The 13,192-nt window shown below is 46.3% G+C and overlaps 1 protein-coding gene across 4 annotated transcripts in view; it reads left to right on the top strand.

Moving 5' to 3' along the window:
• The window catches only part of EXOC4 (exocyst complex component 4), a 281,528-nt gene that overhangs the window by 253,160 nt on the left and 15,176 nt on the right, over positions 1-13,192 (top strand). For all 4 annotated transcript variants that reach the window (XM_039324739.1, XM_039324738.1, XM_039324737.1 and 1 more), the window contains 3 exons: positions 2,740-2,878; positions 6,620-6,798; positions 8,835-8,994. In XM_039324739.1, coding sequence (XP_039180673.1) covers positions 2,740-2,878; positions 6,620-6,798; positions 8,835-8,994 — 478 coding nt within the window. The remainder of the gene's footprint in view (positions 1-2,739; positions 2,879-6,619; positions 6,799-8,834; positions 8,995-13,192) is intronic.

Genomic DNA, 13,192 nt, shown 5'->3' with positions numbered 1-13,192 from the left:
AGTAAGGTTATTACCTGCAGGTAATTGGGGGGGGTGCTATTGAGAACTTTTCGATTCTAAAAAGGCACCCCCACTTTGACAAGATAGGGAGACCAAACGAAAAGGATAGCTGGCTTGATTGAGCCAGCCAAAACTCTCTTGGTTGTGTTACATGTGGATGCATGCCGTTGAAGTGGAAGGTGAAGGTTATCTGATTTCCTTGTACAATAAGTGGATGAAGCAGGTTCTGCCTTGGGGGGGGGGAGAAGCCGCAGCTGCTGTTTTGTCAAGCAATTAAAGGTGACAATTGTTGGCACAGCTGGGAACTCTGAGGGGGCACCAAGCAGTGTGGTGCATGAAGGATTCTCGGTGATCAAAGAGTAGCCATCCTTCAGTCCATCGTGTTTCTGGATTATTGCATCTAGTTTTGGTCACCAAAATACAAAAAAGATGCTGAGACTCTAGAAAGAGTGCAGAGAAGAGCAACAAAGATGATCAGGGGACTGGAGGCTAAAACATACAAGGATCGGTTGCTGGAATTGGGTACGTCTAGTTTAATGAAGAGAAGGACGAGGGGGGGGACAGGATAGCAGTCTTCCAATCTTTCAGGGGCTGCCCCAAAGAAGAGGGAGTCAAGCTATTCTCCAAAGCGCCTAAAGGCAGGACAAGAAGCAACAGGCGGAAACTCATCAAGGAGAGATCCAATCTAGAATTAAGGAGAAATTTCCTAACTAGAACTCACCGTCTCCTGGAGATTGGCTCAGAGTCACCCGGCCAGCTTTTGTGCGCAAGGCAGGACTAGATTCCATCATCTCCTGGGGATTGGCCCAAAGTTGCTCAAATGGCTTTCATGTCTAAGACGGGACTAGAACTCACCGTCTCCTGGGGATTGGTCCAAAGTCACTCAGCCAGCTTTCATGCCTAAAGCAGGACTAGAACTCACCATCTCCTGGTGATTGGCCCAAAGTCACCCAGCTGGCTTTCATGCCTAAGGCGGGACTAGAACTCACCATCTCCTGGTGATTGGCCCAAAGTCACCCAGCTGGCTTTCATACCTAAGACGGGACTAGAACTCACCGTCTCCTGGTGATTGGCCCAAAGTCACCCAGCTGGCTTTCATTCCTAAGACGGGACTAGAACTCACCATCTCCTGGTGATTGGCCCAAAGTCACTCAGCCAGCTTTCATGCCTAAAGCAGGACTAGAACTCACCGTCTCCTGGTGATTGGCCCAAAGTCACCCAGCTGGCTTTCATGCCTAAGACGGGACTAGAACTCACCGTCTCCTGGTGATTGGCCCAAAGTCACCCAGCTGGCTTTCATTCCTAAGACGGGACTAGAACTCACCGTCTCCTGGTGATTGGCCCAAAGTCACTCAGACAGCTTTCATGCCTAAGGCAGGACTAGAACTCACTGTCTCCTGGGGATTGGCCAAAGTCACTTTGATGTCTAAGGTGGCACTAGAACTCACTGTCTCCTGGTGACTGCTCCAAAGTCACTCAGCCAGCTTTCATACCTAAAGCAGGACTAGAACTCACCATCTCCTGGTGATTGGCCCAAAGTCGCTTTGATGTCTAAGGCGGGACTAGAACTTACCGTCTCCTGATGATTGGCCCAAAGTCACCCAGCCAGGAGTAATAAGGAGCAAACCCAGATAGCTTATGCATTGGTGAATTCAGCCAGGTGCAGTCACCTTGAATTTCTCAGCTCACCTTGGGAACAGCAACGACAAAGTCACATTTCAAGCTTTGCAGGGACTTCACTGATCTCGTTCTCCTTGATCTTAAATTTTAAGGAGGCTGCCGTTCAGCTCAGCCTGTTAGGGTGGGTTAACAATGAAATAAAATCCATAAATTGAACGGCAAACACAGCTCAGCAGGTACTTAAAAGCAGCGAAAGAAAGGCAGAGACGACCAAACGGTTGCAAAGAAAGAATGTCAATAGTTTCTAAACAGCCTGGGGTAAAAGAAAAAAAAAAGCTTTTGCATTTCTGGCTCTGAAAAGGGAAGAAACCTATGTGAAAACTTAATTGCGGTTACGGGTGTTTGGGCGGACGTCAAAATGGGTGTCATGCTGGGGTTGTGTGAATCCAGACAGAAAGGGCCAGGCCTTGGGTTGCCTTAGAGTCCACCCCTCTAAGGGGCTGCCCCAAAGAAGAGGGAGTCAAGCTCTTCTCCAAAGTGCCTGAAGGCGGGACAAGAAGCAATGGAGGGAAACTAACCAGGGAGAGAAGCAACCTGGAACTAAGGAGAAACTTCCTGAACAGTCAGAACAATTAACCTGCGGAACAACCTGCCTCCAGAATGAGCACTAAACAAATGGTTTAGTGGTTTGGTTCGAGGGCCACCTGTACTATAATCTGTATATCCCAGAATAGTCCACCATCTGTTTATAAAAGAAGGGCTTAGCTTGCTTTTAGTTTGCTTCAGATATGTTTCTTGAACTGGAGACCAGAGAATGGGAGACACTGGTGATGTTACCTAGTTGGGTCATGAAATGTCTGCAAGAAAACAACCAGAAACCATCCGAGAGCAGAAAGAACACCACAATCTCCTCCTCCTCTTCATCCTCCTCCTCCTCCAACCCCCCTCCCTTCTAGCACTGATGATGTTACCTAGTCAAGTAACGAAATGTCTGCAAGGAAACCACCCAGCTCAGGGAGCCCAAGGACCCCACAGTGGAGGTCATCTGAAGTAGCCGAGAAATCGGGCTGGGTTGTGAACAGAAGCAGCACACGGATTTCTCTTTCTCTTGCACTGCAGCTTCTCCTGCCACAGATGCTCACAGCAAGACCGATCTCCCACCAGTCTCGGAACAGATCTTGCAGACCCTAACAGACTTGGCTCGATCTTTCCAGGAGATGGCAGACTCTTGTTTGCTGGTTTTACACCTGGAAGTCAGGTAAGACATGCAATCTATCTATCTATCTATCTATCTATCTATCTATCTATCTATCTATCTATCTATCTATCTATCTATCTATCTATCTATCATCTATCTATCTATCATCCATCTGTCTATCTATCTATCATCTATCTATCCATCTATCATCTTTCTGTCTGTCTGTCTATCTATCTATCTATCTATCTATCTATCTATCTATCTATCTATCTATCTATCTATATCTATCATCTAGCTAGCTAGTTAGCTAGCTATGAAAGATAATCTGTCTATCTATCTCTATCAGCTAGCTAGCTAGCTATGACAGATTATCTATCTATCATCTATCTCTATCATCTAGCTAGCTAGCTAGCTATGACAGATTATCTATCTATCTATCTATCATCTTTCTGTCTGTCTATCTATATCTATCATCTATCTATCATCTAGCTAGCTAGCTATGAAAGATAATCTGTCTATCTATATCAGCTAGCTAGCTAGCTATGACAGATTATCTATCTATTTATCATCTATCTATCATCTATCTATCTATCTATCTATGACAGATAATATATATATCAGCTAGCTAGCTAGCTAGCTATGACAGATAATCTGTCTGTCTATCTATCTATCTATCTATCTATCTATCTATCTATCTATCTATCTGTCTGTCTGTCTGTCTATCTATATTCTTTATCTATGTGTGTCCGTCTGTTTGTCTGTCTATTTATCTGTCTATCTATCTATCCATTCATCTATCATCTATCTCTATGTGTCTGTCTGTCTGTGTCTGTCTGGCTATCTATCTATCCATTTGTTATCTATCTATCTATCTATCTATCTATCTATCTATCTATCTATCTATCTATCTATCTATCTCAACCCAAGTGGCAAACATACTTAATCCTCTTTCCTCAGAGCAACAACCCTTTAAGGTGGATTGGACTGAGGGAGAGGGATTAGCCCAAAGTCACCTAGCTGGTTTTCAGGTCTAAGATGGGACTAGAACTCCCAGTCTCTTGGTGATTGGCCCCAAATCATCCAGCCAGCTTTTATGCTTAAGGCAGGACTAGAACTCACTGCCTCCTGCTGATTGACCCAAAGTCACCCAGCCCGCTTTCATGCCTATGGCGGGACTAGAACTCACCATCTCCTGGTTTCTTGTTTTGCGCTGGGTCGATATCTCAGAATCCAGGCATTTCTGAACACCCCCCCCCCCAAGAGCTGCAGAATCCTGAAGGAAGAAAGAGCCTTGCAATTTATAAAGCAGCATATAGTGCAATTAGGCAGAAAATTAGCATGTAAAAACATTTCATATACATTATTTTTGTTCCCCCTGTCAGGTAGGTCTGTGTAATTATTCCCCCATGTGCAGATAGAGTAGGAAGGACTGGAAAATAAGAGCCAGAGTTTTTCCAAGCGGGGAGATGGCAGATGTGTGAAGTTTTAATCACTCCTCATCTTGATTGAACATTGCAAATTGCAATTAAAAACCCAGACACCCGTTACATTTGCCCAGAAGTCTTAACCAGGTTGAATGAAATTCGTCTGAGCCAACTTTTCAACTTTGCATCTCGCACGGAACCAGCTTTTTAGATAGTTAGTGGGTCAGTATATTATATGAACCTAGAACAAGAGTCTTCAAACTTGGCAACGTTAAGACTTGTGGACTTCAACTCAGCCCTGGCTGGCTGAGGAATTCTGGAAGTCCACCAGTCATAAAAGAGCCAAGGTTGCCTAACCCCACCCCATCCAGCCAGGAATTCTGGGAGTTGAAGTCCACGAATCATAAAAGAGCCAAGGTTGCCTACCCCTGTCCTAAGTCCTCCTGTTCTAAGCGGTGAGCCTCCTAGACCAGGGGTAGGCTACCTTGGCTCTTTTATGACTCGAGGACTTCAACTCCCAGAATTCCTGAGCCAGCATGGCTCAGCTTGGAAACCTCTCCCTTTCCCCTCAGTATGGCTGGCTCAGGAATTCTGGGAGTTGAAGTCCATGAGTCATAAAAGAGCCAAGGTTGCCTACCCCTGGTCTAGGAGGTTCACCGCTTAGAACAGGAGGACTTAGGACAGGGGTAGGCAACCTTGGCCCTTTTATGACTCGTGGACTTCAATTCCCAGAATTCCTGAGCCACCATGGCTCAGCTTGGAAACCTCTCCCTTTCCCCTCAGCATGGCTGGCTCAGGAATTCTGGGAGTTGAAGTCCACCAGTCATAGAAGAGCGAGGTTGCCTACCCCTGGTCTAGGAGGCTCACCGCTTAGAACAGGAGGACTTAGGACAGGGGTAGGCCACCTTGGCTTTTTTATGACTCATGGACTTCAACTCCCAGAATTCCTGAGCCAGCCACGCTGAGGGGAAAGGGAGAGGTTTCCAAGTTGAGCCATGCTGGCTCAAGAATTCTGGGAGTTGAAGTCCACCAGTCATAAAAGAGCCAAGGCTGCCTATCCCTGTCCTATTGAGACTTTTTGACAAGCACAGTCAACGGGGGAAGCCTTATTCACTTAACGACCGAGTGACTAACTTAACAACTGCAGTGATTCAGTCAACACTCTGAGGGAAGAAAAGTCATAAAATGGGGCAAAACTCCCTTAACCAATGTCTCACTTAACAATAGAAAAATTGGGCTCCATTGTGGTCCTAAGTCGAAGACTACCTGTGTTTATTTCTTTAGCTTTAAGACTCAAAGATGGAGACGGATATTTAATTTAAAGCAGGGGTCTCCAAACTTGGCCCTTTTATGACTTGTGGACGTCAACTCCCAGAATTCCTCAGCCAGGCACATGCGTGCATGTGCACATGCACACACACACACACACACACACACACACACACACCTCTGCCTCATGTTAGGAATATAAGCACCTTAAACACTAGAGGCAATATTCTCCTATATTATTCTAGTTTCCTAATCTATTATACATGTCATTTTCAGTACAGGTATTCCATGCTTTAGGACAGGGGTCTTCAAACTTGGCTCTTTTATGACTGGTGGACTTCAACTCCCAGAATTCCTGAGCCAGCCAAGCTGAGGGGAAAAGGAGAGGTTTCCATGCTGAGTCATGCTGGCTGAGGGATTCTGGGAGTTGAAGTCCACCCGTCATAAAAGAGCCAAGGTTGCCTACCCCTGGTCTAGGAGGCTCACCGCTTAGAACAGGAGGTCTTAGGACAGGGGTAGGCAACCTTTGCCCCTTCATGACTCGTGGACTTCAACTCCCAGAATTCCTGAGCCAGCCACGCTGAGGGGAAAGGGAGAGGTTTCCAAGCTGAGCCATGCTGCCTCAGGAATTCTGGGAGTTGAAGTCCACCAGTCATAAAAGAGCCAAGGTTGCCAACCCCTGTCCTAAGCAGTGAGCCTCCTAGACCAGGGGTAGGCAACCTTGGCTCTTTTATGACTCATGGACTTCAACTCCCAGAATTCCTGAGCCAGCCATGCTGAGGGGAAAGGGAGAGGTTTCCAAGCTGAGCCATGCTGGCTCAGGAATTCTGGGAGTTGAAGTCCATGAGTCATGAGGGAGCCATAGTTCCCTCATGCTGGCTCAGGAATTCTGGGAGTTGAAGTCCACCAGTCATAAAAGAGCCAAGGTTGCCAACCCCTGGCCTAGACACTTAGCTTTGTGGATTTTCCACCTTGCTTTGGCTTCCTTGTGCCTGAAGGGGGGTGGGGGAACCCAGGAAAACCGAGTTCCCTCCTTCTTAGCCTTGGAGCCCTCGTAATCCTGGCTTCCTTCGACAAGCCCAGTTTGACGTGCCTTCTCCTTCGACAGGGTCCATTGCTTCCACTACCTGATCCCGTTGGCTAAGCAAGGCAACTACGCCATTGTGGCCAACGTGGAGAGCATGGACTACGACCCGCTGGTGGTGCGGCTCAACAAGGACATCAGCGCCGTGGAAGAAGCCATGAATGCCAGCTTGCAGCCGCACAAGTTCCAGTACATCTTCGAAGGTGGGTGGGTTGGCGAGGAGCTGAGGAGGGCAAAGTCGCCAGCCTTGCTGGCATCCTCTTCCTAGAAGCCTCACGATTAAACCTTTACTCAGCTGCAAACCTCGGCTACACATTGCTTATATTTGCTCTGGAAGAATTTAACCAAGTTAAAGATCGGCCTATTTTTTTTTAAAAAAAAATTTCGTTTTGTGAAGAAAAATCAGGTTCAGGAAGTCCTAAGCTTACGACTGCAGCTGGCACCCGAATTTCCACTGCTGAGGAAGGCCATGCCCTCGAATGAGCCACGCCTCATTTTACGACCTCTTTCCCACCGTTGTTAACTGAGTCGGTGCGCTTGTGAAGGGAACCGCGCAGATTTGAAAGGAAGCCAGCTTCCTCAGCTGCCTTCGCTCGTCGGAAGCCAGTTTTGAAGGCCGCAAATGGACCCGCAATCAATATAAATACCTCTGGTGTCCAAGTCCTCAAATACAGAAAGTCCTCGACTTACAACAGTTCATTTAACGACTGTTCAAAATTACAACAGGACTGGAGAAAAAAAATGACATCACCGTTTTTCACACTTACGATGTCCCCCAGGGTCACATGATCAAAATTCGGACGGCCGCTAACCGAACGGTTGTAAGTAGAGATGGAAAAAAAAAACTGAAAAAAATTGGCAACAATACAGTTTTTTTGTGTGTGTGTTTTTGTCCAAACGGCTTTGGAAGAAAACGGAAAAATACCCCTGTTTTTTTCTCCCAATTGTACTGTTTTGTTTTTTTTCCAGGCCTTCCCATCTAGGGTATAGGCCTTCCCATCAAGGGGTTGGACTAGAAGACCTCCAAGGTCCCTTCCAGCTCTATTAAATAATAATAGTAATAACAATGATGACAATAATGATAATGATAATTTTTAAAAACCCTGTTTTTTCTGCCAATTTTTCTGGAATTAATAATAATTTCAAATAGACAAGCACCTGCAACATAACACCCCGGACTTAACAATTGTCGATAAGAAAGACAAAAAAAGTCTGGGTAGTGGATGTGGCAGTGCCTGGAGACAGCAGAATAGACGAGAAAGAGCTGGAGAAGATAACAAAATACAAAGACCTACAAATAGAAATAGAAAGACTGTGGCAAAAGCAAGCAAGGGTGGTACCAATAGTGATAGGCGCCTTGGGTGCAATCCCAAAACAACTGGAGCACCACTTGAACATCAATGGCATTGACACATTCGCTATTAGTCAATTGCAAAAGGCAGCCTTACTAGGAACTGCTTCCATCCTGCGACGATATCTGTAATACCATCAAACAACCACATCTGCCTATCCCAGGTCCTGGGTAAGGACTCGATAGGTAGACAAAAATGCCAGATCCAGTCTGAACATCTGGCTGACTGTGCAATGATCCATAATAATAATTAAACTATTCTGGGACTTCAGAATTCAAACAGACAAGCACCTGCAACATAACATCCCGGACTTAACAATTGTCGATAAGAAAGACAAAAAAAGTCTGGGTAGTGCACGTGGCAGTGCCTGGAGACAGCAGAATAGATGAGAAAGAACTGGAGAAAATAACAAAATACAAAGACCTACAAATAGAAATAGAAAGACTGTGGCAAAAGCAAGCAAGGGTAGTACCAATAGTCATAGGCGCCTTGGGTGCAATCCCAAAACAACTGGAGCACCACTTGAACACCATCATCGGCATTGACAAATTCGCTATTAGTCAATTGCAAAAGGCGGCCTTACTAGAAACTGCTTCCATCCTGCGACGAGATCTGTAATACCATCAAACATCCACATCTGCCTATCCCAGATCCTGGGTAAGGACTCGATAGGTAGACAAAAATGCCAGATCCAGTCTGAACATTTGGCTGACTGTGCGATGATCAATGATAATAATAATAGCAACAACAACAATAATAATAATAATTATAAAAACATCTACAGCATCTCTAGTTTTAAGTTAAGGACTACCTGTCTAATAGAATCGTAACATTTCTTCCTCCTGACCGATCAACTCATTGTGACCTGCAATTTCTCTCTGCTCCAGGTTTGGGCCATTTAATCTCCTGCATCCTCATCAACGGGGCTCAGTACTTCAAGCGGATCAGCGAGTCGGGCATTAAGAAGATGTGCCGCAACATCTTCATCCTTCAGCAGAACCTCACCAACATCACCATGTCCCGGGAGGCCGATCTGGACTTCGCAAGGTAGGAGGAAGGAGACTGTGTTGGGGTGGGGGGCGAGCTTTTGGGGCAAGCTTACGATCTCAATTGACTTACAATCTCAATTGATCCCCCCCCCCGAACTTCCCAAGTGGGTTGAGCTTCGCCCCGTTTTACGACGGTGTTGGCCGCAGCTGTTCAGCGAATCACGGCAGATGTTAGGTGAATTGTGTGCGGTCGTTCAGCACATCTGGCTTTCCTCATTGACTTTGCTTGTCGGGAACTGGCTGGGAAGGTGACAAATGGCGATCATGTGACCCTGGGACCGTGAAACTGTCGTAAATACATGCCAGTTGCCAAGTGGCCAGATTTCCCAGGGAGGACTAGAACTCACCGTCTCCTGGTGACTGACCCAAAGTCACCCAGCTGGCTTTCATGCCTAAGGCGGGACTAGAACTCACCGTCTCCTGGTGATCGGCCCAAAGTCACCCAGCTGGCTTTCATGCCTAAGGCGGGACTAGAACTCACCGTCTCCTGGTTTTCAACCTGGTGCCTTAAGCAGAGCCCAAACTACTTCTTAATCCCAATATCCCATCTCTGCTCCCGCTCTGACACTTCCAGTCCTTTCACAACACCTTAGCGGCTGTTTGCTCCATCTCCGTGGCCCCGGCGAGCCGGGCAGCCCGCCTCCCTTAACTGCCAACTTGGCTCACTTCCTTGAGCCATCCAGAGGGGCCGAATAGGAAGCGACGGCTTGCATGCACCGGGACGCTCTTCGCTCCCACCCAGGCAGGTTGAGGGGGGCCTCCCCTTTCCCTAACCAACAAACTGGGGGTTACTTAATGCCGCAAATCCTGTCTCGTGCGTTCCTGTGTGTGTGTGTGTGTGTGTGTGTGTGTGTGTGTGTGTGTGTGTGTGTGTGAAAACTCGGCTTTGGTGATTTATCCCTACCTAATTCCGGAATCATTTGGCACGGGCCAAGGATTGGCGGCGGGGTTAATGGAAGCCAGCATTAAGATTTGCATAGATTCTGCAAACAGATACGCCGCGCGTGCCGGCCTTTTTCTCCTTTACGGCTGATTGTCTCTTTAATCTTGACATTAGTTATTTCAGGCATGGACAGCTGAGGGGATGAAATATTCATAAGGACATCTGAAGAGGGGTGGTGGGTGTCTGAGGGTGGAGGTGGTCAGGGATCCAAATGTGTCTGGACCCTGCAAAAAAAAAAAAGCGCTGTGTTGTACCCCCCACGCACCCAGAAAGGGATAGCCCCATAATCGTGTGTCCCCCCCTCCCTCTTCCTTCTTCCCTCTCCCCCTCCCCAAATTAGATGGGGGAACAACAGAGCCCACTCATGACTCCGATTATTGGGACCCTCATACGGGGAACCACCTTGTCGTGCTAACCTCGACAGCGAGGGGAAATTGCACAGCCCAGGGACCTTCGTTATCCATTCTCCTTGGGATAGCATCCTGAAATTCAATCATTTCCTTTCAAAATGATTTCTCTCCCCCCCCCTTCTTCTCTTCCTCCTCCCTCCTTGGAATGTTAACTGAATTAGGCCAGGGTTTTTTGGCAGGCAACCACACACTGGATATGTGTGGATGGCAACCGGCACGCCAGTCACAGCTTGAAACGGAAGCAGAGGTTGGCACGGCTTGAAGCCCCAAGACAAAGTTTATACGTTCGCTTATTAAATTTATATGCCGCCCGTCTCCCCGATAAAGCGACCGTGGGCGGCTTGCAGTTCGTAGAAAGAGAAATAGGAAAACGGTTAACCGTTGGTAAACTGTGCCAATTTAAAAAAATTTTAAAAGCCAAGTTAGGGCACCGGCGCGCCCACTTTTAAGTTGGCATCTCCGCTTCCTAATCCCTGTCTTTTGAGATCCTCTGCAATGGTCCAAATAAGATAAGATAACCTTTATTGTCATTTGTTTTTTTTTTACTGTGGGCACAACAGCACACATCAAAAATAGAATTTAGTTGCCCACTCTCAAAGTGAAACACATGCATGGCACACACCTAAACATACTATGAACAACATATGTATAGACCCACACCCCTACATATACGTAGCAAATAAATATTAAATACTGTCCATCTTGAATACATAACAGAAGGAGGAAGCTTGAGAGTTTGCAAGGTTAATGCTGTGTGAAATGAAACTCTGGCTGAATCGGGATGTTCTGCTACGGATAATGTGGTTTTTTAAAACCTTTTTTTTTAAAAAAAACAATTGAAACTTTATTTTAAATCAAGGTTTGGAAAGGGGGGCTCAAACCCTTAAAAAAAAACCACACAGGCACACACACACACACACACACACACACACACACACACACAGAGGTGACTGCCAAAACAAATGCAAAGCAAAGTAGAAACAAAAGTAAAAAATATTTTTTTTTGTTTTATTTTATTATTGCTTTATGTCAACTTCCAAATGTGGCCTTTAAATTCCCCCCCTTTTTTATTTTAAACTTTATTTTGGGGCAGGATGTGTGTGGGGCAACTTAAACTTTTTTTAAAAAAAAAAAACACTGTGACAATGAAAAAAGATAGAGATGGGTCGATGGACAGACTCTCTCTCTTTCTCTCTCTCTCTCTCTCTTTCTCTTTCTCTCTCTCTTTCTCTCTCTCTCTTTCTCTCCCTCTCTCTTTCTCTCTCTCTCTCTCTCTCTCTTTCTCTCTCTCTCTCTTTCTCTCTCTCTCTTTCTCTCCTTTCTCTCTCTCTCTCTCTCTCTCTCTCTCTCTCTGCAGTACCACAATACAACAGATAGTGGCGGTTTGGCAATGCAAGGCTGCCATCTAGTGGCCACCCCAAGGAAGAGCCAAGGTCTTCTTAATTTCATTTTTTTTCCTCCACGGAATTGACAGGGAATGAAGTTGCACATTTCAGTTAGTTCAACTTGCACGCCCGTGTGCACACACGCGCGTGCAGCTCAGCTTGCGCATGTCGAGCTGCACGTGGAGGGCTCCCCTCTTCCCTCCCCTCCACCCCCGTGCTCGGTTGCAAAGGTTGGGGACTGGTGCCGTTGAGGACCTCAATATTCAGACTAATTTAGGAAGGAAGAAACAACCGGTGAAATATGCTAAGCCTGTTGGAGGCTAAGGGCCTGACAAGCTTAAGCCTTGTTTTAATGAGGTCGGCTTGGATTCTGCTTTACGTTCCCGACAAAAAGAGAGGAAAGAAAACCGGTATTATTTTATTTGCAATTAAGAACTTGGCTCCCTAAATATCCTCCTGTGTTATATAATTTCCCTCCCCACGCCCTTGTTTGTGGTCTTCCCTGCTGTTTCTATGGAGGTCTGATCTTAGCACAGTGTTAATTAGCATGAATCCTACATGAAAAAAAAACAAAACCAAAAAGCTCCAATTGCGATGGATTAAGCCTGAACACACAGACACACATAGACACACACACACACACACACACACACACCTCTTTGTTTTCCTAGACTCTTTCCTCGGGGTGACTGTTCCCTTTGGGAGATCAAAGCCTCGGGGAAGGGGGCTTCTCTCACTTGGTTTTAGGCAGTGGCAGAAGTGTCAGGTTGAATCCACGTATGATGGGTTGTCCAACAGACCTTGGTTAAGAGAGGAAGTAGTATTGTCCTAGAAGAGATTCCTGACTCCGGGAAGGACTTGGGAAGGTGGGTCCTGAGAAGGAGACTCTTGACTGAACTTCACTAGGTGTAAGTTGATCTAGACCAGGGGTAGACAACTTTGGCTCTTTTATGACTGGTAGACTTCAACTCCCAGAATTCCTGAGCCAGCCTGGCTCAGCTTGGAAACCTCTCCCGTTCCCCTCAACATGGCTGGCTCAGGAATTCTGGGAGTTGAAGTCCACCAGTCATAAAAGAGCCAAGGTTGCCTACCCCTGATCTAGATCATTGTTAATGGGTGTAAATTGATTCAAATAATTGATAATTGCTTCACTACGCTAGATATAGGTTGATCTAAATAACTGATAATTGCTCAACTTGATCTACTTAATAGATAATTGCTTCACTATGCTAGATACACAATAAGTTGATCTAGATCAGCGTAGATCCCTTTTTGGCAATAGGGACCGGTTTCATGGAAGACAATTTTTCCACTGACCAGGGGGGTGCGGGGTGGGGGGAGGAAGAAGCATGCAACCTAGACTCTGGGCATGCACAGTTTCGCTCGCCCGCCATCCATTTCCTGCTGTGTGGCCCAGTTCCTAACAGGCCATGGGCCATTACGAGCCCACAGCCAGGT

The sequence above is a fragment of the Crotalus tigris genome, unplaced genomic scaffold (assembly GCF_016545835.1).
Source record: "Crotalus tigris isolate CLP2741 ecotype Arizona unplaced genomic scaffold, ASM1654583v1 scf7180000024308.805542, whole genome shotgun sequence".
Lineage (NCBI taxonomy): Eukaryota > Metazoa > Chordata > Lepidosauria > Squamata > Viperidae > Crotalus > Crotalus tigris.
The sequence above is the reverse complement of the archived record's forward strand: the minus strand, read 5'-3'. Positions and strand labels throughout refer to the sequence as shown.